At 40.3% G+C, this 24,046-nt stretch overlaps 1 protein-coding gene and 2 long non-coding RNA genes across 8 annotated transcripts in view; all 3 read right to left on the reverse strand.

The window, feature by feature from the left end:
- The window catches only part of bcas3 (BCAS3 microtubule associated cell migration factor), a 336,132-nt gene extending 320,229 nt beyond the window's left edge, over positions 1 to 15,903 (reverse strand). For all 3 annotated transcript variants that reach the window (XM_056373998.1, XM_056373997.1, XM_056373999.1), the window contains exons 1-6: positions 15,806 to 15,903; positions 14,010 to 14,112; positions 13,708 to 13,762; positions 12,761 to 12,836; positions 12,081 to 12,187; positions 5,032 to 5,113 (exon numbers count right to left, since the gene is read on the reverse strand). In XM_056373998.1, the coding sequence (XP_056229973.1) occupies positions 5,032 to 5,113; positions 12,081 to 12,187; positions 12,761 to 12,836; positions 13,708 to 13,762; positions 14,010 to 14,080 (391 nt within the window). In that variant the 5' untranslated portion in view covers positions 14,081 to 14,112; positions 15,806 to 15,903. The remainder of the gene's footprint in view (positions 1 to 5,031; positions 5,114 to 12,080; positions 12,188 to 12,760; positions 12,837 to 13,707; positions 13,763 to 14,009; positions 14,113 to 15,805) is intronic.
- Positions 15,904 to 18,736: 2,833 nt separating this feature from the next.
- Positions 18,737 to 19,959, reverse strand: LOC130168235 (uncharacterized). Its single transcript, XR_008827405.1, has 3 exons — positions 19,857 to 19,959; positions 19,535 to 19,772; positions 18,737 to 19,021 (listed from the first exon to the last, which is right to left on the reverse strand). It is a non-coding gene; the product is annotated as an uncharacterized LOC130168235 (long non-coding RNA).
- Positions 19,960 to 20,051: 92 nt separating this feature from the next.
- The window catches only part of LOC130167987 (uncharacterized), a 32,325-nt gene continuing 28,330 nt past the window's right edge, over positions 20,052 to 24,046 (reverse strand). For 3 of the 4 annotated variants that reach the window (XR_008827364.1, XR_008827362.1, XR_008827361.1), the window contains 3 exons: positions 23,580 to 23,625; positions 22,422 to 22,560; positions 20,052 to 20,413 (listed from right to left, as the gene is read on the reverse strand). This is a non-coding gene — a long non-coding RNA (uncharacterized LOC130167987). Of the gene's footprint in view, positions 20,414 to 22,421; positions 22,561 to 23,083; positions 23,198 to 23,579; positions 23,626 to 24,046 lie in introns of those variants that run through there. The other variant, XR_008827363.1, reaches the window with a different exon arrangement.

The raw sequence follows: 24,046 nt of genomic DNA on the forward strand, positions 1-24,046 counted from the left end.
CCGGACAATTGGCCTTTTAATGGCTCACCACAGTGCAACACTGTTTGCGCCCTAGCAGATTGCAATCAGTGTCCTTCCCTCCAGTAGTACAATTCATATTTATTTTCTGCTGAGAGAATTGCTCTCCTCATGTGTCGAGGCTATCTGCTGCTTCTTATTACTGTGGTTTGCTTTCATCCACTTCCAGCGCTCTTTAAATGCTGCCATTGTGTGTTGTTGAAATCTGCCAAAAGACCGGAACATGGACGGAGAACAAAAAGGCGATTTTCTCACCGAAAAAAATGCCACAAACCAGCGGGGCTATACGGCAGCTTTCACAGCACTGATTGACACCTGCAGAGATTAAATTTAAACTTCATGTCTGGAAAGGATCTAATCAGTGGAACAACTAAACCATTTGCACCAAGGCTTTGAGGATATGAAAACTGGTATTCATACAGCACTCAACTCTCCAGTGTCTGGAAATGACACAATGCAACCAGTGCAACATTTGTTTGCCATCACTTTGAAGGTTTCACTATATGAGGAGCCAGTATAACTGAAATGAAATGTTTTAATGTTGTTGATACACCAGCTAATATGACAAGAGGATGTGGAAACATTAAGTAGATTAGGTTGGTGTGGGAGTAGAAATTTTAATAAATACAGTGGCTTCAGAAAGTAGTCTGACCCCTTCAGTTTTTGCACACTACTCTTGTAGATCTAATTGCAACTGGATGAATCTGCCATTTTTACCCATCAGTCGACACCTGGTAACCAATAATAACAAATGACAACATGTTTTTAAAATCTTTTTGATCATTTATAAAAAACGAAACACTGAAATCTCTCATTTACATTTAATAGTTTGAAGAAGTTTCTTTGGCAGCAGTTACAACTTTGAGTCTTCTTGGTAAGTCTGTGGGAAATGTCTGGGAACTGCCATGTTCAGATCTTTCTACAGATGCTCTCTAGGGTTTAAGTCTGGACTTTGACTGGGACACTCAAGGACAGTCAGAGACTCGTCCTGAAGACACTCCAGCCTCGTCTTGGCGGTACGCTTCAGGTCATTATCGTGCTGAAAGTTGAATAATCGCACCAGTCTCAGGTTAGGCCACCCTTCACCATAGAGACGGTATTAGCCAGGTGATTTGGTGTTTGCTTGACCATAGTGTTTTGGAGTTGTGCCCAATAAGTTAAAATTTTGCCTTATAAGCCAAGAGAATCTCCTTCCTTATGCTCCCAGAGTCCTTTAAATGTCGTTTGATGAAATACAAGCAGGTTGTTATATGATTTTTACTCAAAGTGGTTTCCATCTACCATGAAGGTCTGATTGATGGAGAGCTGCTGAGATGGTCGTCCTTCCAGCAGGTTCTTCCATCTCTGCAGAGAACTTCTGAGCTCTGTTAAAGTGACCGTTGGGTTTTTGGTCACCCTGACAAACGATCTTCTTGCCCGGCCAACTCTAGGAAGAGGCCAAACCCACATGAAATGGTTTGCCCTGATCTATGCCTCAGCACAATTTTATCATGGAGGCCTACGGAGGGTTCCTTCAACTTCATGCCTTGGTTTTGACAGAGGTGGGACTCCAGTTAAGTTGTAGACAAATCTCACGTGACCACAATCTGGAGCACCACAGCAAAGCATCTGAATATTTCTATAAATGAGAGATTTCAGTTTTTGTCATCATAAGTTAGTGAGTGTAGATTGATGGGAAAAAATGACAATTGTATAGGAATAATTTAAGGCCGTTTACAGAACATTTGGTTGACATTATGAAATATAACTGCATCTTATGTGAAACTTTAGAACTGGGACAATAAATTTTGCGGCGTGGATAAAGAACGCGTTCAATACATCCATTCTGAAATATGCCTATGTTCATCCTGTGTCCTGTAATTTTCATTTGTGCCAGAGGGAAGCAGTAATGCATTAGTCATGTCGGAAACTCAAAACATGTGAAACTAGAAGGAATCAACAATATTCTTTTCAGTTAGAGAAATCCTGCAAAAACTGAGGCAATATTTGTTGTTTAAAATGTTATTTAAGGATGAAAACGCAATTAAAATTTCCACTTGGGTGATGTTCATCCTCTTTTCTTTATTTTTATTTATTTTCCTGATGTTGCAAATGTCAGTGCCAAGTAAGTCTTCTCACTGCAAGGCCATTCAGTTTTACTGTGTGGCTACAAATAGCATGCGGAGCACATTTCTGCACATAAAATAAAGGCTCTGTGCAGTTGGGTGGAGCCATGCTGGCAGTACATGAAGTCATCAACCTTCACCAAACAATCGGGATAATAAAGGTTTAACTTCTCCCAACCAAACAGGTGCAAAACTGATGGGAATGTCTGAGGAATGTCAACGAAGAGTAGACGACATCATCCTGATTAAAACAAATAACAATCAACAGTTTTCTTTTCTTTTGTGTGTTTGATAACTTAGCTACCGCTAACAGCCGCGCAGCTGCCATGTTCATTAATCACAACTAGACGAGGTTTAGGTTACAGACAGACTCTCTTTGATGAATCTCAGCTGCCGCAGTCGGTGCTTAGCGCCAGCTGCTGGGCACCTTCACAGGTTGAAGTAAGGCCAAGCTTCACTCCACCCTCTGCTCACCTGCATCGTCCAGACGCAAGTGAGGGTAAGTTCGCAAGATGCAGAACACACTGGGAGGTTTCCCATCAGTGTTTTTTAAAATGTAATTCTCAGAGTAGACATAATGTCATAATGAAGGACTCAGCAAAGAAACTATAAAAATTCCCTTTTAAGGGGCGCCCCAGTGGCTCACCTGGTGGAGAGCATACTATTTAGGCTCGGTCGTTACCGCAGCGACCTGGGTTCAAATCTGACTCAGGCCCTTTGCTGCATGTCATGCCCTCTCTCTTCCCTAACTGTCCTGTCTCTTGAAATAAAATTCCTTTGAAACTCATTGTCTTTGCATTTGTTCAATACATGATTTTTGTCAACCGCTCTAGCTATCATGCTTCTCAGGCTGTCATGGCAACCAAATTATGTTCAGTAATACAATAACTATGCAATGGAAATCTCGTCCAAATTTAATATAAATTTTAGCTGAATTTCCAAAAGATACGCAGAAGACATCATTACTTCCACCTCAGTGAAGCTTACACAATACAATGTGAGCGCAGTGCTGCTGACACAAAGGGTGAAGGTATGACTTCAGAGAATAAAACAAAAGCATCTCCTCTCAAATACTCTTATTCTGTTAGGCATCATCAATTTGTTATGCTCAATGCATTCCAGGGGTTGATCTGTTGTAATCTAATATTTAACATACCCACATTTCTCCAACCTTTCGTGTCATCTTCTGCATATATTAGTTGATTTATTACTTTCCCAGAATGACTTTTGCCACTTACTATTAATGCAACACATCTTCTGGCAGCATTACATTATTGTTTATTGATAGAAGGATTGGTATCTCCTCCTCCTCTTCTACTTTAGATGTCTCCCTGTATGACTGTTTGAGTCTGCTGCAAAATGGCAGCGACAAAGAAGCCCATGCTCTTTTAAGAGAGGCTGACATCTAAAAGTTAGATTCATTTTTAATGTTTGGGGAATCTAAAATGGCATTAGGCAGCGCCAGATACAGTATGAAGGGGGGGGGGGGGAAATCTGGGAGAAGACGAGGTATAGGTTACAAATGGCAAATGTAAACAGGGGAGGGAAGCGGCATCCATAACATGCACATCTACCTAAACAAAATATTAAAGAATCTTACAGAGAAGATTTAGGGGAGTCAGACAGAGATCACTAACAGAACAGTGAAGGCACAGTGATCGGTTTCCAGCAGAGCTTTGGCAGCAAAGCAGCCCTGACTTCAGAGGCTCGCCACCACGGACTAAGAGCAGGCCAACAATAATCGTAGACTGACTTCAACATTAGGATGAGGCAGCATGGAGCACTCTTTAATTTTAATGATGTAGCACCACTTAAAATGCCCACAACCCAAAACTGCATTAGGATGAGCCATACAACATTTAATTTTAAGTGTCGACCTTGAATGGTGAAATCAAGTTAACCAAAGTGATTTTTTTTTTCTAGGACACAGCGTTTAAAATTATGTAGAAAAACTGCAGGATATAAGAAAGGTATTGTACATGTCTTTACCACCTCTGTGGATTTGGAAGATGGATGTTGAAAAATAAAGCTAAGAGGAGCAGTTCAAGGCAAAAACAGCTGAGCTGAGTTATTACTCTTGTTGTTTTGTCTTGGAGCTGCTGCAGTAGAATAAAAAACAGATACTGTGATTTGACCCTTGTTGAAAGTTGGAAGTTTTTGCTTCATTTGTTTATATGTTCTTTAAAAACACATTCATCTTTTTTTTTTTTTTTTATTTCGCTGAGAGTTTGATGAGAAAATAAATATCACTCCCATATCTGTGTCGTAAATGGCGTCTCCAATGAAAGTCTGGAAACTTCAAAATGACGACAGGAAGTCACCGCTCCCAGCCAAGAAACAGTCCTGCACGTAACTCCCTCTAAAACCAAAACTTGTCATTTATATACTTTGGCTTTTGTACAAAGTGAACAAGCAACACATATCGTTGAAGTGAGTGAGCTTCAGTGCTGGTAGGTTAGCTGTTAGTTGAGCTAACCAGCTGTTAGTTGAGCTAACCAGCTAACCCGTGGCTCACGAGAGTGTCATCATGAGCTAAAACTAAATACATTTTCTACCATCGTTCAACCAGAACAGTCCTTCACATGGAAATATACACAATCATATCATTGCATTTTATGATTCAGTTGTTCTTTTTAAATAATATATAATTATATTATTGTATTTTATGTTTCAGGTGTTTTTTAGTAATAATATAAGTTATTTTTTTTAAAATCGATATTATGAAAAAATATCACATACGTCTGTAAATTTATAATATTCACCCATGGCACAATAAAAGTCTGTATTGAGAGTTAAATATCATTATTAAAGTAAACATGCAGATATAGCGACGCCTCATTTGAAGTCAGAATGTGGAGCGTGTACTTCAAAGACGGCAGATCTGTGTTCAGGCGCAGAGGATACTCACTGATATGAGGCGCTGGGAGAATGCGAGCGGCTCGGACAGGACCGTGGCGCACCGAGAACAGCTCCTGGGCTTCTCCCGCCAACTGAAACATAGATAAGAAAAAACAGGATAATGTATTAGTTCATATATCAGGTCCATCGGAGACGAGAGACAATCCGCTCAGACATCAGACTTAATGTTAAGCTTTAAAAAAACACAGATTCAGGCATTACACAGTCCAGACATGTTGTCTACCTGTGGCTGCATTTACAGATGTCTTGTTTTAAAGAGGCCCTGTGGAGTTTTATTGTACACAAACAAAAGTTATGTTTACAGTCGCTGGACTTGAGTGTATCCTTGAGGTCAAACCATTGTGCTGAAAGGCTTCTGCATTAAACATTCAGCATTTGAATATTTTAAATCCAGTAGTTTTTTTCATGTTTACCAGCCAGCAGTCTTCTTCTCTGCCTTTGGTGCATGACGGAAGATTCTGGCAGATTACAGCCACTTTCAGGTCAGTGGAACAGGGAGGTAGTAATGTGTATTGTATTACCCATGTGCCTCGTGCATGCCCATAAACTCACACATAGTGCAACTCCAGGTCCAAAAATTCACAGGTTACCATCAAGGGCATCAGACATTTTGCTGTGTGTCTGGAAACGCCACCTTTATTTGGTCTTAATCAACAATTACCCTGGGACCAGCATGCATTGCAGTCTCTATAAAGTAGGGAATAATGTGTGAAATAACCACGAAGTATATAGGTCTTGGGAGATTTGTGCAGAACAACAAAGTACAAGGACAAATAATTTATTTGTTCGCACTGTAAGAAAAATAATCTATTCCAACTGTGTGGAATCGACTCGTCATAGAGAGACAGAGAGAGAGGAGGGCAGGCAAAGAACGGAGGATGAGGAACGAGGGCGGTCTGGTGGTTGAAGTTCCAGCCAAACCACAAAGCAAAATCTACTGAGGACAGAATAAAAGGCCCAGCGGCATCGCAGTGGAAACGAGCTTCCTACACTCACTGTGATGCAGCCAACAAGGAAGGGTTGGGGATACGGGCTGATGCCAAGTAGGCAGGAGCCCATGATGTCTCTCTCTGTCCCAGTCTGACTGTAAGCACCAAGAACACTCCAACCAGTGTTTCCAGCAGATCTTTAAAATCTCCCAAGACTGCTCTCCACTTTTGATTGCACGACCATAAAAAGGATAAAGACGAGAGGTCTGACTCGAGTGCTCAACAGGTTTCTGATGAGATTGTAAATTATGCGTGTTTATGTATAATGTGTGTTTGTGTGCGTGTGTGTGTGTGTGTGTGGAGGTGGATGTGGACAGCACGGGGGGGTTGTCAACACCCAACCCTATCAACATGTCACCAATTATTATACAACACTGAGCATAGAAATGTGCAGAGAAATGAGAAATCAGCAGCTGTTTGTTAAAGTGCGTGATGGTTTAATGGCTGGTGTTCAATGTAAAAGCTGTGCGAGTCTTTTACTACTCAAACCTCTGTTCATCAAGCAGCTTCGCTGATCAAACAAGTGCATTCCAGCACATTTGCACAGGCTTAAAAATTACATTTAGGGATAAACACTAAAGGTTTTCCTGTTAGAGAGGATTTTAAAGTTTGCTGCATTTCTGCTCTTTATTACAGCAGAATTACCGCAGTGTAAAGCATTTTAATAGATGTGTGTGTGTGTGTGTGTGTGTGTGTGTGTGTGTGTGTGTGTCTGGCTCGGTTCAGGCTTCATGTGTTCATATGTGATGCCAGTATATTAGGTCAATGGCCTGTGTGGCTCTTGGCAGTGTCTGGCGTGTGTAATGGCACGTTGTTCTAAGCGCAGAATGCCCCACTTTTGTTATTCTTTTTTATGCGTTAAATTACACTGAAGCCTGCATTATCACTTTACTAGTGATTTAATCTGTTTGTTTTAAGTCTTTAAACCCATCTGAGGGGATGATCGCTCTTTTGTGCAATTAGTAGCCTTTTCAAAGTGGCGGATTTGGAGCCGTGTTTTTATTCAAAGTGCTTGAGGCCCGGCAGTGGTAGATTAACACTGGAGACACGAGCAGGTTATACGAGCACTGATAGCAGGAATAAAAAAAGGAGGCTGGCAGCAGGGCAGGATTCCCATACAGACAAATGGACCTGCGAGGGAGAATAATGGAATTTGCTGGATTAAAACGAGAGGAGGGGAGGGCCGGAGGTTAATGCGCCGGGTTATTGTGCATTACCCCGCTGCTCATCCTCGTCTTACATGGCTCTGTGTGACATCCACTGCCATCCGCAACATTCCCACCATTACATTAGCGGCCTGGCGTATGCAATATGCCAAATTGCTTTTTCAAAGTTGTTTTCCCTGCATATAGTTATTCATTATATTCATTTCATTTGTAGCTCGGATGCTTTTGTGGAATCACAGTGTGTCTGCTCCTCTTGTTTTAATCTCTCAAATGTAATGCCATAAGCTGTGAACCGATATCTGGGCCATATTCACAAGTGAGCACGCTCGCTAACACAGTGCGGGACATATTGGGAGGTTTGGCGGGAGCAGGTGCTTTAGGGATCATACAGTAACGGGTGCCTGTTCGCGGGGTTTTCACAATGCGGAAAAGCACCGAGCGCCGGACCGCCGCAGCACGGTGACGTCGAGCTGCAAAGCAAACAGGTATTAAATGGCTATTTTTAAGCGAGGCATCCAGAGATGAACTCCCTCACAGACTGTACACATGCTGAACACCCTGAAGAACAGGCAGCGTGGACTGCATCACATCTACACCATGACACTATCTATCACATAGTAAACTGGCTGTACAACCCTGAAAACAACTGTAGTATTCTGGTGACCCGATAGGCGAACGGTTAGTTAATTTACTGCATGTCACTCCCCTGCTCTCTCTCCCTGTATTTCCTGTCTGTCTCCATCTATTAAAAGGCATAAAATTCCCCAAAAAATAACTTAAAAATAAAGAACTGCAGCATTCGATATGCTCAGTTGGATCATATTTGTAACCTTGTAATGCTGTTTTATCTTGGCCAGGTCTCCTTTTAAAAAAGAGATTTTTTGATCTTGAGGAACTTCCTGGTTAAATAAAGGTTAAATCAAATAAATAAACAATGTTTAGCACATGTTCAATTCCCAAATCAATACTAACTATTAACAATTTCTATGTTGTGTAACCAAGAATGCGGGTTTGTTTAACTGACCTCGACTACAACTTATTATTTCCATTTTTCATTGATGTGTTCCAGACTTTAAAATTATTTTCAGGCCCAGGCTTCAGATATGAAACATCTTCTTCATTTCCATTAAGCACCTGTTTATTAAGGAATTACAGCTGAGATACTCACACTGTCGCTCACAGCTGACACCAACACAGGTTAAATGAAGGGACAGGATAAAGCAATAGGGAACAGAAGAGGTGAGGTGGAGGGAGCGATCGTTTACTTCCTCTTAAATTAAGAAAGATAATTTACTCTGCAGCAACATTTATAAACAGACTGCTACTGTCAAACAGCCTAAAATATCACCCACTGTTGATTGGTTGAATGAATGTATCCTGTGCAGCTTCAACACTTTTTATTATAATATCAATATCTAATATTCAAACGAGTTGAAATGAGGGTAAAGCCAAAACAGATTTTATACTTTTTCCATATGTAACGATGTATGTAATGTAATGATATTCAGCCGGAGAATAAAAATCACTAACGCACAATGAAAAAACTGAAGCGTCGGTTGCACAGTTTCAGTGTCTGTCTTTTTATTTTATTTTATGCCATATATAAAGATCCCTCTGGCCTAAATCTGCATTATGGACTGAGAACATTTGTGTAATACAGCTCCAGGTCCACAGCACGAGCATTAACACTGACACTTGCCGCAGACACCTGTCTTCCCAGCAGGTCATTTCATCTCAACACGTACGCAGACAGACAATTAGTCCACGACAGTCTGCCTCTTATCAGGCGGCGGTGGATGACACCTCTCCAGTGTGAGGCGACAGTGATCTTCATCGCCTAAACACCTCTGTCAGCGTCCATATAGCCGGTCAGAAGTCCCCGTTCCACGAGTGTGTGAAAGCATGTGTGTACACGTGTACGCTCGCACTCTGCCGGGGCCATTACAGAGGGTGTTGGCTTAGCAACTGTCACAAACACTTCACAGCCACTCAAGAGCCAGAAACCGAGGCACCCTCTGTGCTTACTTAAAACCCTGCGAAAAAACGCAGCCCAGAAACATCCCGTAAACTTTCAAAACTGAAAGGAAACAATGAGGGAAGGACAGCATGTGATAAGAGGCCGGGGGCGAGCGGTGGTGTGAATCAGAAACGGTGTCAGGTTCAGCTGAAACTGAGAGGCAGAGCAAAGCTTATATTTAACTGGGTGTGTGTAGTGTGGCTGAAACAGCTGTAATCCTCCATAATAACTGCAAGAGAAAAACCTTCCAGCAGCGAAAAGGAGCTGCCACATCACAGTGGCCGATGTGTGTGTTCACGGGTAGAGAGCAAAGAGTGTGTCCCTCTACCCGCGGCCCTTGGATGTTTATAAAGAGGCTGATTAAGGACTCTGGTGTGTTTAGATCTCACAGGATGTATGTGAAGTTTGCATGTTTCAGTGACAGCGTCTACATGAAAGGTGATACCCGGTGAGTGAAGCCTTCGCGGGGTTGTGGGTAATTTGTTAAGTCACGGAGCAGGCGAAATCTTCTAATGATTTTCCAGGACTGACTTTAAAAGAAGAGAATTTTCTAAATGAGAGATCTTTGCCCGAGCTGCTCGCCGCCCGCTCACCAGAACATGTTTGAATGGAGGAATGCATTTCAAACATACGACTACAGTACGCCCGTGTTGTGCAGGAATGTTAGTTCGTATGGCTTTTTGACGTTTGTTTTAATGTGTTTATTTAATATATGATCCAGTCTCTGTGGTTCGCATCTGATCTGTAAATAACAGAGGTCATGTTAACCCAGATCACCCTTGTCATTATGTCCCAGCTCATCAGAAGGTCTCCATCTTGTGGCCACACTTCACATCAGATCAGGAGCAGGCTGATGCAGGAATAACACGCAGTATGTGTTAAATAGTATTATGGATTAAATTAAGTTTGCGTACAACACAATCTAAAAGCAGGCTACCCATTAAATCAGCCCCACAACTAATACTTTAACATCAATAAATGATAATTATTCTTAGTATTACTGGATGGTAGTTTCCACTGATGTAATTTGTGGTGTTTGATTGGACTTTAATTTGGTCTATGACCTGTCTCAATTTCCTGTAACAACCTTCAGATCATTAATGCTTCATACTGTAATTATGCATCTTTTTCTACAGTGACTCATCCACATGAATGATATTATTATAGACTGTTCATTCGTTCAGTTTTTTACTGCTTTAGAGCGGCGCTGCTTCGACTGTGTGGTCGTCGTGGAGGACGCAGTTTGTGCCGCTCTTGAGCTGTACTGCAGTTTACAGAGAGGTGTCCCTTTATTTAGATTATTTAATTGTTTAAATGCAGTTTTAATGTCATCTTTATGTTTTATTTTTAATGTATTTGGATGCCTGTGTAAAGCACTTTGCCTTATTTCTGAGTGCTGCTATATGAATAAACTAAGCTGTCACTGATATGAATGGTGGAGAAATAATAGAAACACCTGTCCATACAATGCAATACAATTCATCAGCACCACACACTACTTCATTTAAAATTACCATAAAGTAAAATAGGTATATAAAACAAATTATAACATTAATGAGGAAGGATTTATTGCAGGATTAGACTGCATTTGTTTTAGCTAGGTGTTCCTAATAAACTGCAAACTGTGAATATAGTTTGTGAGTATTTGTTTATATTTTTGTTTAGTTGATGCACCCAGATTTCATGCTGATACTGTAAGTTGCTCTGTGGACACTGATCAGCAACACTGACCCACGAAGCTAAACAACAACTGCCATTTTACTCCTGTGCTCAACAGAGAAACTAAGATCAGTCTGATGCATTTCAGCGTCAGGAATCTATTAAACTTTTGTAATTTCCATTCTGCTCGACTCCAAAAGCAACTTTTTGTTTGGCTGCGCTTCCGTCTGAGATGAAGACAGAACCTGTCAGTCGATTTGAGGACCTGTGTTACAGCCCTGGGTCGAGGGGTGAATGCTACTGTTGGAATCACGTACTGCCCAAAACGTGGTCAACGCTGCCACCTAGTGGACCAGACAATGTACTGCATTTAAACAGTGAAGAGCAGGAACCACATGCAGCTCCATCACAGCTGAGGTGATTAAAAATGTCAGCATTAGTTGAAGGAACTCCAGTATCATACATACAGTATATTATTGTTTTTGGTCATATTTTTATACATTTATAATGAGAGCTCCACTTAGCTTAAGTTACTCATACCTACTTTAAATCAAGGTTGGAATATATTTATGAAAACCATATTCTAATATTCTGATCTTTTTTTTGCAGTGGTTGTTGTGGCTTTAACTATGTTGTATTTTATTCACGAGAATCTCAAAGAACTGCTCTGTTATCAGCAAATGTAGTCATCAATGTTCTGTGAACAATGAATGACGGTTCAAACAAACACTAAAATCCGCAAAATCGACTTATTTAAAGGTGAAACATTAATCAATTATCAGCATGTTGAATGTCGGACACGTCCAGACACGTTCCAGGGTCAGCAAATGATTCCAACAGTGTATGACCTTTGAACCCCAGCGAGGACATAACGTTTACATTACACAACAACACATGACCAAGTGTTAAGATGTCCACTGACAGGGTAAGGGACAGGCTGTTGGTCTCTTAGCTTGGTAACCGTTACTGGTGCTTCACACAGTTAAGGTTTCTGCATGTCATCACATAATGAGGTCATTTGAAAAGGATTTTTTCAGGTCATCTGTGTGTTGTATATCTTAAAATAAACATGGAATATATCTCTCATATATTGAAAAATAAAACCTTAAGAGATTTTGGTCTAAGTTTCTGAGCACATGTATCTGAAAACGGAGCGTGGTATGAGACGAGGCCGCAGGTTCACAGGCCCGTCGGGTGTGTGACTTACAGATACGCCCCAGATCTGCATCCCGTCGGTGTAGCCGATCATGAGGCAGAGGGGAGGGTCCGTGGTTCCACTGTGCATCTCCATTAACTCTGGGTTGCGGGAAGTGTCTGTGCACAAAGAGAGTGAGACAGTAATAAAGTTTATGAAGAGGATGTGTTGAATAATCAAACAAAACAGGCCACACATGAATTAAATATTTTCACTGAGATGAACCCCAGAACAGATTTACATTAGGCTTTCTTACATGATTGCAAATGTGATTTATATAATCTGAATTCTCTCCTTTTTTTTACTTCAGTCAGAAATATCTTCTTCAATCCGTCCTTAACTTTCATTCTTCTGAATTTAAAGTTTCGTGTCGCTGCTCCACATCCTAGTTTCATTCCACTTTTATCAATATCAATCTTGCATTAACTTTTTGTGTCATGCAAATTGTGCCATAACTGCGATCTACAAGAATAAAAGGTGACAACCACATATCTTGAACGTCACCAGATTTAAAAGCATAATAAATACATTTTTTGTTGTAGCCAAACTTTGATTCAACAGTTTAAATTTACATTATTTTCTTAGATTTTTAACAGTTATAGACAGAAAACACTCATGGTTTAGAAAGCTGCTTGTATTTACAGAAGACAAGTGTAAGGCATTAACTTCTGACAGTGAAGTGAAACACTCACCGTTGATGTCAGCTTTCTCAAATCGAACCCAAATTATTTTCTCTTTTTCGTCGGTGGGCGGAGCCCCAGTGTACGCCTGTAGTTCAAACCCAGACAAAGACAATGAGCAAAATATACACAACAACAACAATTATTATTACATTATTGAGTTGACCTGTAAAAGGATCTTTGCAGCAGAATAAACCCTCAAAGTAAAGAAAGACTACTGGGAGAGGGTGTAGATCTTGTGTATGAAACGCTCCCTGAATTGTTTCTAATCGAAGCTGCTACTGATCGTTCAGGTCACTTAAAGTAGTTTGGTAAAATAGTCAAATCCCTCCACTTATGAAACATGTTGTTGTTTTCTAGATTTTTGTTCTGTACCATTGTTATCTCCGGCTGGGACGATATGCTGAACTCCCGATTGGATATGTATTGCGATTTTCATGTAATGAGATTTAATATTTTAGTTTACTTTTTTAACACTACAGCACGGGTTAAAGTTGACTCATACACTTCATATTTCTAAATAAAACAATGTACATCACATGTCAGTCAGTCTTTCTGAGCTTTACTTCAGCAGCATCATCACTGCTATAAACCCTCTTTGCTCTGTCTTAAAGCCAAAGGTGCGCTACACCTGACGCTGTGGGTGGTACTGATTCAGGAGACGCACCTGTGGCTCGTATCACAGGGTTGGATTCTTCAGTCTCTCTCATAATCTAAATGCATCACCGTGCCGCACAATTTCATTACCTACATCACAACAGAACTTTTCCATCATATATGCTGATTATATACAGAGTGTGTTATATGCTGATCAACACTGCTGTGCACTGTCAGATGTCGCCGCAAATTAAACTCTTTCTGTAGCCGCCTCGTCATCATTATCATCAAGCTGAACTAATTAAATCAGTAAAATAACTTACAGCTGTTAGTGTGAGTGAATAAATGGCAGGATAAAATACCTGAGGGACCACATCCTGCAGGAAGGTCACAACACTTTCCATGTACGACTGCTCCCTGTGACAGAAAAAAGCTCACGTCAGCGCTAATGATGAAGCACTTATCAACGTAACTCAGTCACAGCACCATCAGTGTTTCCACAACTGTAGTTAGCCATGTCAAAATGTATTGAGTATTATACTGCAGTACTAATAGTCTACATGAAGGGCAACTACATTAGTTTAAAAACAAGATAACATGTATTTCAAGCAGTTACAGTGCATTATCTTTATAATAAAATGACAATAAGAAATTCTGTCCTCACGTTGCAGCTTGCGCTCGCACCAGAACCCCTCCAGCACAGCGACTTGGTCTGCGTGGAGAGTCGGACGCCATTGTGTCTTCCGTTGCTTTTTTTTTTTATTATCCTGAAAAGGTACAAAGACAGATCTTAACATGATGACAGCAAACAGAATGAATAATTAGTCTGCAATCATACTAATGTTCACTGACAAACAAATTGTTCTGTTTTTCTGCAGCATGCAAAAATTGGCTGCATTTACACAATGCAGGGTGGAACAGTCAATAACAGCATCCTCAAAAATTAGCACAGAGTTCAACCTGTTCTTCTTAATGCTCTGAATTTTAATATGATTTCATGATTCATACTCAACCACTGGACTTTAATCAACACACATGGAAAGAATCAAAACTACATTATAAACCTGGGGGACAAGTAAAGGCTTTGAATAAATGCACTGACCTTTATCTGCAGTCTGAGGACCTAGCTAAACCTAATGCAGTCTCGCACACATCCATATTCTATATTGAGGTAGTTCTATTATTTTGTCCTCATTATATCAGTGAGTGTAGACTACACAGTAGAAACACCTGTCTGTATAACACAGTACAATCAGCTGTGTTGACCTGGCAAAGAGGCACCTGGTCATCAACCAGAACAAGTAACACCAAACCCCATTCAAAACATATTATTATTTAGGTGTAGGGAGACTGTGGGAGACAGCAACAACTGGAAGCCTGCAGACATGTCACGTCACTGTTGTGATGAGGGAACTATACTCCTAACAGTCAAATTTTCAGTTTATTACTTCAGGCGTCATCTAACTTTGTGTAGCAACCCAGGCAGGTGAAACCGCAAGGAGACCCTGGCCTGTCAGCACCTAAGGATGCTCCATGAGCAGCTCGAGGACATGGCTGAAAGACACTGCTGCCACTACTAACTACTATCAAGCAAATCAAAACTTAAGGTAGCAGTCTCAAAGATCTCTATTTCATTATAAGGTTTGTTTTTGATTCCAGTTTCTTGTGATTTTGCACACGAGTCATGCCAGACACCCAATTCATACAGCTGTGAAATGCAATGACTTCCTATATGATTTCATCAGTGGGTCATAGGCTCAATCACCATTGCGTGACTTAAAAGACACTTATTTAAATGAAAATCTTCCATGCTGCCACTTTAAAGTCAAGGATATGCAGGATGATATATGACTGATTCCTCTGGTAAGACTGACGTGTGCCAGTGAAAACATACACAGTTAGGATATACCACATATTTACATTCCTCTACCTTTTCTACCAAAATTAACCATAACTGTTGACTAATGAAAGAAGGTGTTGGTGCATTAAACAGTAGAGTTCACGTATTTTAACAAGTCCATTAACGGTGCATGCATGAGCTGACTATCACACTGACCAAACGCTGTAGGATGTCAACAACAGGACAGACAGACATGCAGTAAACAGCGTTTCCATGGACTGATAAGAGATGAGCTTCTGTCGCAAACCACACTAACAAGCTCGGCTGTTTTAGCCTCGGTTAGATATCCTCAACATGTATTCAACTAGCATGCACCGCTAACAACTAGCATACCCACACGGGCGGTACTTAAGATAACTGTCATGTAAACACAATACAGCTATTGGCTAATGCTAAAGTTGTACTGGTGGATGTGGACCCAAGCGGCTAACTTAGCTAGCTAGCGTTAGCCGATATAACTCCCCTGTAGTGATAAAACGACACAGTAGAAACCGCTCAGGAGGAGATGCGTTTGTCACGTTTCAACAAGACGTTATTGTCAAGTGACTGTAGTTACGAACCGAGGCGTTGAACGCTGACAGTCTCCTTGGTTTTGAACTTGTGTGGCGGTTTGAGGGGTTCTCTACAAAAAAAAAAAAACGTCAAAACACAAACAGACTAGATCTGCGGAACTGTGTTGTGTAATTGGGAGCCAATCAGAGCGCTGGAACGGTTTCGCCAAGCCAATCAGGCAACAGGAAAGGCGGGACTATTTACAGCGTCACCTATTAGAAACATGGTATTTTACAAAATAAAATATATCCTGTGTTGACAGTAATGCGTGTTTTTACAGACTTTAACAGGACGGTCTGTGGTTTTTTTTCTGGTTTAAAATCACTATGAATAAAAATAATATCGAGGAGTGATAACACACAATCTGCAGTCACCACGTGGTCTCGCGAGGTTGTTGTGTACTTTGGTAGCATGTCAAAACTCACAAAGTCTCGTGTATCTTGAAAAAAAAAAAAGAACAGTTTGAAAACAGTAACAGTATTAAACCGTAATTATATTATTTAAATATATTCAGCCATGTAAAAAAGAAAGAGCCGGACTCATACATTCAGGCGTTTCCACTGACTCTGTCTGATTAGATCTTTTCTTCAGGGTGGAGCTGGGTGGAGCTTTGATGGAGTGAGGACCAGTAAGAAACAATCAAGATGCAACTTGTGGAAGCCTAAAGTGGACTAAATTAAAATGATAATGTAAACTTGAAAATTAAAAAGTAATTCCACAATAGCACCATCATTTTCCACATATGCACAGCATGTGATGTTTGAGTAAAAATTAAAATAGGAATTGCTATAATTCAATATAATTCATGGATCTTGATATTAAAATTAAAATGGAAATGCTGTTTGACATTTAATTTTCAAAGTCGTACACTGTAAAAAAAAAAAAAAAAAAAACTAATTTTGTTTTCTAACAGTAATTTTCAGTTTTTTAAAATTGTGTACAAAAGTCTGTAAAATTAAAAGCTTCTCTTTTAAGCATCATGCCAATAATATTGAATTACATTTATTTCCCATTTTTGTAAAGAAAAATTACTGTATTATTTATACTGTATTTTTCTGCTTTCTTAAATAACATAAAAATCAATGTAAAATGACAGTAATTATCTGTAATTAAAAGTGTAGCTTATTATTATAAAGGTTAATGTCCATTCTAACATTTTAAAGATTTTCTCTGTAATTTTAGCGAAAATGTTATTAGTTTTATATCTATGTGACTTCTACATTCAAACTTTGTAATTCTGGGTGCAAATATAGCAAACTTTTTTTCATTACATCAAAGATTCAAATTGTAAACAAAAAAAGTTTGAAATACTGGAATCTATCCCAGCATGCACTGGAAGGAAAGCAGGAAAATGGTTTATCACACAACAATACACACTCACACACACATTCAAATCTCTGGACAATTTAGAGTCCTCAATTAATTGAATGTACATGTCTTAGTTCTAGTGATCAGAGTCCTGCAGGAAACACAAGGAGAACATGCAACACTGCAGGAAAGAACCAGGGTTGAAGCTGAACTCAGGCGCTTCTTGCTGTTCTCTTCCTGCCTGGACTTTACTAGTCTGTGTGTTTGTGCATCATTTACCATAAAAGAAAACAGTACAAACTTGACAATCACCAATTCATTTGCTGTGGCACCAGATTCCATCAGCTCAGGGAACATTGTTCAATAAACTAGATCTTCGGTTGGTCAAACACTAACATATGGTGTTCTGTTTACTGCACCGTGTCTGTGTCAAGTGGCAAACTGTCGTGACGTCACCCATTGGCTTGTGAACTGCCGTTTTGAAACCTCGAATTTGGCTTAATTTTTTGGAGCCAGCAAAAAAACCATGTTTGGATGAGAGGGTGGAGCTGGGGAGGAGGGAGGGGTGGATCTGACCTGTGTCCTCGAGGACACCAGGTAAACCCACCTGCATCAGCAACCTGACAGCAACAGGCTCCTGGCTGAGCCGTGCTAAGATGCTGCTAACACGGTTAGCTGTCTCAACTGTTACATTAGTCTTACAGGCTAATTGCACACATCCAACATCCATTTGGCAAATATCATATATGTGAGGAGTAACTTGTAATGTTATTGTAGCTGAAGTTAGCATGTGTGCTAACGTTAAACTGTAAAACCACAGTGTAAAACGTTTTCTAACACTAAGACTGATGATGAATAACGGCTCCTGGACTTTTTGCACCTTCCCTCCATCACTTATGGACGGCTGCAACAGCTTCCAGTCGACCTGTCAGACTGTTGCTCCGTCCTCACTGAGCTATGAAGGATTATTTTACATCTCTACTATAATTTATACTTGTTACTAAATAAGATTTATCTACCTCTCTTTATTATGCAAACTTGTCTTGTGACAGTGAAGTTCTCCTGCACCCTCATTCACAACGGTATTTTATTTTTAATTTGTCAGTTACAGTTGATTGTAAATTGCAAACATTTAATTCATCCATTCATTACATTCGTTTGTTCACGTCTCCAGTTGATTGTAAATTGTTGAAATTAATGCAGTTTTAATGTGAAATAAAGTTTCTTATGAAGCTTTGCTTTGTTGATGGTTTTTATGGAGCGTGTCTGGTGTGAATTTTAACAGTAGCAGCAGCACAGTGTAGAAATCACAACACAATTTGTAATTAATCAAAGACTTTCTATGTTGATTTAATCAACAACAAACATGATAGAAATGTTTAAATGGGTCCGTCCTGTGTCATTACAGGATCTAGAGACAGATACTACAGTTTGTGCTTTTCTAATTTGTCTTATGAACTTACCAATTTTAATAACAATGAAAACACTAATTCACCAAAGTGACTGTTAGATTCATCATGAGGCAGATGGTAAATATGAAGAAACACTCAGTACAATTTAGTCACAGAAGGTTTATTTATTAAAAACCTTTTCAATGACAACAATTAAGTTCTGAATAAAACTAATGTACATGAGCTGTACTACACTGACACCTGCTTCACAATCTGAACTGTCAGTGTTCAGTTCACACTAAAGAGTGTGTGAGGTGAACACATCCGTCTCTGAGGTCACAGCATCACATCTATGAAGAGTCTGGTTCTGCTCCAGGTTGCAGTTCTGGTGGGTCAGTTCCATCTGTTTCCTGCTGAACCGTTTTCATGTTAAACTGGTCAATAATTTCACCTGTGAAGGTGGTGACTGTGCTGGAGCTGAACACATTCTGCTCTTCACATGTTGTTACTGTCGTCCATCAACAACTGTAGAAATGAAGTAAAAGGCAAGTAACTGAATCTGTGAACACTGAGGTCAGAGAATAATAAACAACTAGAAAACTCCTGGAGAACTTTTGAATGTTGCTGCTGCTTGGTGCCTGAACTTCACTCCTCGTTTCAATCTGCACAAAGGACGTTACTTTCAGTTTCATTCATGTCGTAGAGACTCATCCTGACACTGACCTCAGTCACTGCAGCTGTCCCTCAGAAAGCCTTTTGAAGCTGTGACGACTGAACACAATAACCTCACACTGATGGTTTCAAACACAAATTTGTCCCCACAACCACAGCAAGACATGTACACACACATGTACATGTCCTTACATAACTTGATCTGCAACAAAGCTTTACCACTACACCCCCATATAGAAGATAACTTTGATGACCTACCTTACCTCTTACATTTTTGAGACTCTTATTTTGAAAGTGTCTGTGCTTCTGTGTTTGGCAGTATAAATTTCATATGGTTTTGTACAACAGCCAATAATTCCCTCTTACCATGTTGAGACTTTTAATTCAAAGAGCTGGATGTTGGTCTGAGCCATCAACCTGGGGCCGGCCAGCACTGCCTCTCTGATGGCCACATAATCCTGGAGACTGAATGACCAGCGAGTCCTCACGGTCCCTCTGGACCACGTGGCCACCGGGTGAAGACGCAGAGCTGGTTGCAAACAGCCTCCACCAGGCGGCTAACACTGGCCAGTTTGCAGAGCCAGAGTTCAGTCCAAGAAGACAGCTGAAAGATAATAAGAGAGCAGTGTGTGTAAATATAGATCTGATATTGATTAGAGGAAACAGTGATATCTGAAGTGAATCTCACCTCTGGAGACTGGGAAGGGAGAGGGACAGGGAAGACAACTCGCTCTTCCTCCTGCTCTGTCTGGCAGGTGTTGTCAGGAGCTTGGAAGTACTTGGCACTGGCTTGAGGAAAAGGGTTTTGGATCACAAGTTTTATGTTTGCGTGAAATGATAATACACAATATACTGAATCACAAGCTCTGAGACACACCTGCATGTATCTGGGATGAAGTGGTTAAAGTGGAAACCAGAAGGCTGACCCCGCCCTTTGTCAGTCTACCTGTCTCTGTGTACAGCTGCACCTGCTGGGTCCTGAATGCAGGTGAGGCTCCTCTGTGTCTCCATGTGTCCTGGATGCAGAGAGAATCCAGGTAAGAGACGTCCAGGGTGACGTGGAGATCCTGGATGAGGAGGAGCGTCTCCTCAGCCCCATGTGTCCTCCTCCAACAGTGGAGCCTCCACTCCTCCCAGGAGATCCTCTGGATCACCTTGGCAACAGTCAGGCCGAGCATCCTGTGCTTCCCCTCCAGCGAGGACCGCTATGCCTCAATGAGACAACAGGCACCTCCGGGGGTCCACCTCGAAGAAGTGGCGTTAATGTTAATATTTGTGTGTGAATTTAGTGTACACACACACACACACACACACACACACACACACACACACACACAGCAGTGGTGTGAAAGCAGCTGTAAGAACATGTACTCTGCGTGAATTAAACCTCATCCTAGAGAAACTCCCTGGTTGGAAAGAATACTAGAGACGGCTGTTGGACAGATCAATCAGTTACACATACAGTGCATTTAGAAAGTGCTCACTTTTTTACATTACATTATTATTACATTATCTTGCAATCTAATAACTTGTTAAATTCATTCATCAGTAAAGATGTCAGCAAGCTGCCCCCCCACTTGTTATTTGCAATCTTGTAATGAAATCATCAAATTCATTCATCAATGACCAATGCTGTTATCATCATTATCATTTATTGCAGCTATTATCATTGTTAGCAATGTCATCATTATTTTCACAATTATTGTCTGGTTGTCACAGCTGCTAATGCCAGCTAGCCCCCCCCCCCCCCACTTGTTATTTAGCAATCTTGTGAAATCATGACAGCAAGTTAGCCCGCCCATGTCACCTTCTGTTTGTCCTCGTTTTTCACTAAGACAAAAAGTGATAGCTGGTAATGCTAGCCAGCTACCCCCTCCACCCCCTTTGTTTTCTGTTTGCCCCTTTTCACCAATAAAGACCAAAAAATAATTGCTAATGCTAGCTGCTAATGCTAGCAAGCTAGCCCCCTACCCCCTTTGTGGTCTGTCTGTCCCTTTTCACCAATAGAGACCAAAAAAAAGCTAATGCTAATGCTAGCTGCTAATGCTAGCAAGCTACCCCCCACCCCCTCTGTTCTGTTTGTCACTGTTTTTCATCAATAAAGCGCCGGCCTTGCGCCCAGCAAACGGAGTTAGCCGCCCGGCGGCTAGCTCGCAGCCCCCCGACTTAGCCCCCGGTTCAAATTAGGCTCAAAATGATTTTGAGCTTATAAAGTAATGTTTACAAATAATTCCAATATTTGTAGTTGGAAATCAAACTTTGTAAACCTGGAAAATAAATCTGCATGAAAAATTCAAGTTTGCAATATGTGAAACAATTGCACTTGAGGCAAAGAGATGTGTATTTGTTAAGACAGTGTCAATCAAAACTGAACAAATGATCGGAGGTGAGGTTAAACAAAGACTCAGGAAAAGAAAAGCTTTTGTGGACGTCTGTGTGCAGAGATCAAGAGCAGAAAACTGGAAAAGTGTGAGACACTGACAAGTAGGAAGTTTGATCCTCGTCACTTCAGTGTCACTGTGGGAACTTTTCACCAGCCTTTAGTTTTCTGCTCTGTATCGTGACAGATGTTGACAAATCCATTTCTTCATTTACAGTGTCTTTGTTCAACCTCAACACTGATCATTTGTGGAGTTTTGATTCAGACTTTCAACACATACAAATCTCTTCAACACAAGTGCAATTGTTTCATCATTGCTGCAGTTCCCAGGTGAAAACAGCACCAAAAGCAATCAATTCATTCCAGTCGGGCTCTTTGCCGCCTGTGCACACAGCTGATAATTATTATTACACTCAGTTGACAATTTATTAGGAACAGTGTAGGCTACCCTGTTGTACAGCGGATCATATTCAAATGTTAGTTTAAATTAAAATGTAATATAAACAATGTAACCTGATTTTCCATTTACACATGCAACATTCAAGACACAATTAAAATTCATTAAAATGCAATTTTTAATCAATTTGAAAATTAAAAATTTGAGGGGCAAAGGGAGGCTGTACCCAACATTAGTATGGTGTTCCTAATAAAGTGCTCGATGAGTATAATGTTTGTGTAGCAATTATTGTTGCATGTATTCTCTTCTGAATGTTGGTGCTTTCTCTCTTGCATGTGGTTTGTCCTTAAAGGCCACCATACTTTTCTCTTATAACTGACAGGAGGGCGATATTTTCTATTTTAAAAGCAAACAAATGTAATCTAAGGTACAGTAGTTAGTGTTACTAGCAGTAGTAGTATTATATATTTGTTCACCTGCAATAACATGACCATAAATACAGACACTTCTGTCAGAATTGGAGCCACAATGATGAATCTGGATGGAGATGTAGCTGCTGCAGTTTCAGGGTTGTGACACTGTGCTAGTGGCTCACTGTCACAGACCGTCGGCTTCCTGGGAACAGACCCGTCGTTAACGTCAGTAGTAACACCTGTGATTTATGACGAGTCAAAGTGTCTGCTGTGAAAAAGACCTATCGGCTCGTGCGCATGCTCTGTTGTTCTGATTAAAGGTCATGAATGAGACAAGCTCATAAAATATGATTCATCGCTGCAGTTTAAACAGCTTCACAATATTTACAGATTTAGTTCATATTCTTCTTGTAGCATCGCTGGAGAGGATAAACTGTCCGAACCCAGGTGAGCAAACCTTGTAGAGACTCACAGCTGTAATCACTGCCAAAGGGGCTTCAACAACGTACTGAATTAAGGGTCTGAAGACTTTTATAAACTAAAGATTTCTGTTATTCATTTTTAATTAATTTAGTAGTTTTTCCAAAGGAGAACTTCTGAAACTTAAAGAGCATGCAGTCAATTCTGCTCATACACATCAGTTCAACAACATTTCAACATCTCTATTAACTGATACAAAAACCAATGTCATTTTAATTCTTAGCATTTATATTTTTACAGGATTACAAGATTCAAAAGTGTGTTGTCACTTCTGTGGTGCAGACCTGCAGCCACACAGCAGCAGCAGTGGGATTGACCAACAACAGTTTGTGTAATTGCCAGCAGGGGGCGCTGTCTGCCTGTAGAACACGTGACATATCATCAGTAAGTAGCCTGCGCAGTGACAACACTGTCAGCCACCTGATGAGAAGTGATCTGCTACTGAGTTTGAATACAGCTGGATGTGAAAATAAAAGCTTTAGTCTTATAACAGTAAAAATCTGACTAGAGAAACACTGAACAACTGTGAGATTAAAAACCATTTATGAGAAACTCTGGCTGGAGTTTGGTTCTCGTCCTCACCACAGACAATGCTCATTTTTTGTGTCAACAATCACTGTATCTTAAGGTGGTTAAACATGTTATTAACTACCAGTCATTAATTACATTTGTACTTGTAACTATGGTACAATTACATTTAAATATATGAGTTTAGAGTAATTCCACTTGAAGATTACAAACCGTCCGTGTTGAATTGTTCCCTCGTACCGAGCTGAGAAGGAAGTGGCTGAAAAAGAAAACAGACAAAAAATATGTTAGTTTCAATCTCTTTAGACAGACTATCATGTTTTGGAGTCATGCCAAAAAAAAAAACCTCAGTGGAGACTTCAGCAAGTATTCAGACCCCGTCACGATTTGCACACTTCACTGTGTTGTAGATTTAATTTTAAATGGATAAAATTGCCATCTTGCTCATCAAGCCAAACTCAATAATCCACAATAACGAAGTGAAACTATGTTTTTTAGAAAGTTTTGCAAATTTATTAAAAGTAAAAATAACTAAAATCTCTCATTCAGGATTCCCTTTGCTGCAGCTCCAGATTATAGTCAGCTGCTTCCTCAGCTTTCATTTATTTAGACAACGCACGCTGCACGTCAGGACAGACACAGAGTCATGAACTAATGAATGTTTTCTTTGTAACTTGCTC

The sequence above is a fragment of the Seriola aureovittata genome, chromosome 4 (assembly GCF_021018895.1).
Source record: "Seriola aureovittata isolate HTS-2021-v1 ecotype China chromosome 4, ASM2101889v1, whole genome shotgun sequence".
Classification (NCBI taxonomy): Eukaryota; Metazoa; Chordata; class Actinopteri; order Carangiformes; family Carangidae; genus Seriola; species Seriola aureovittata.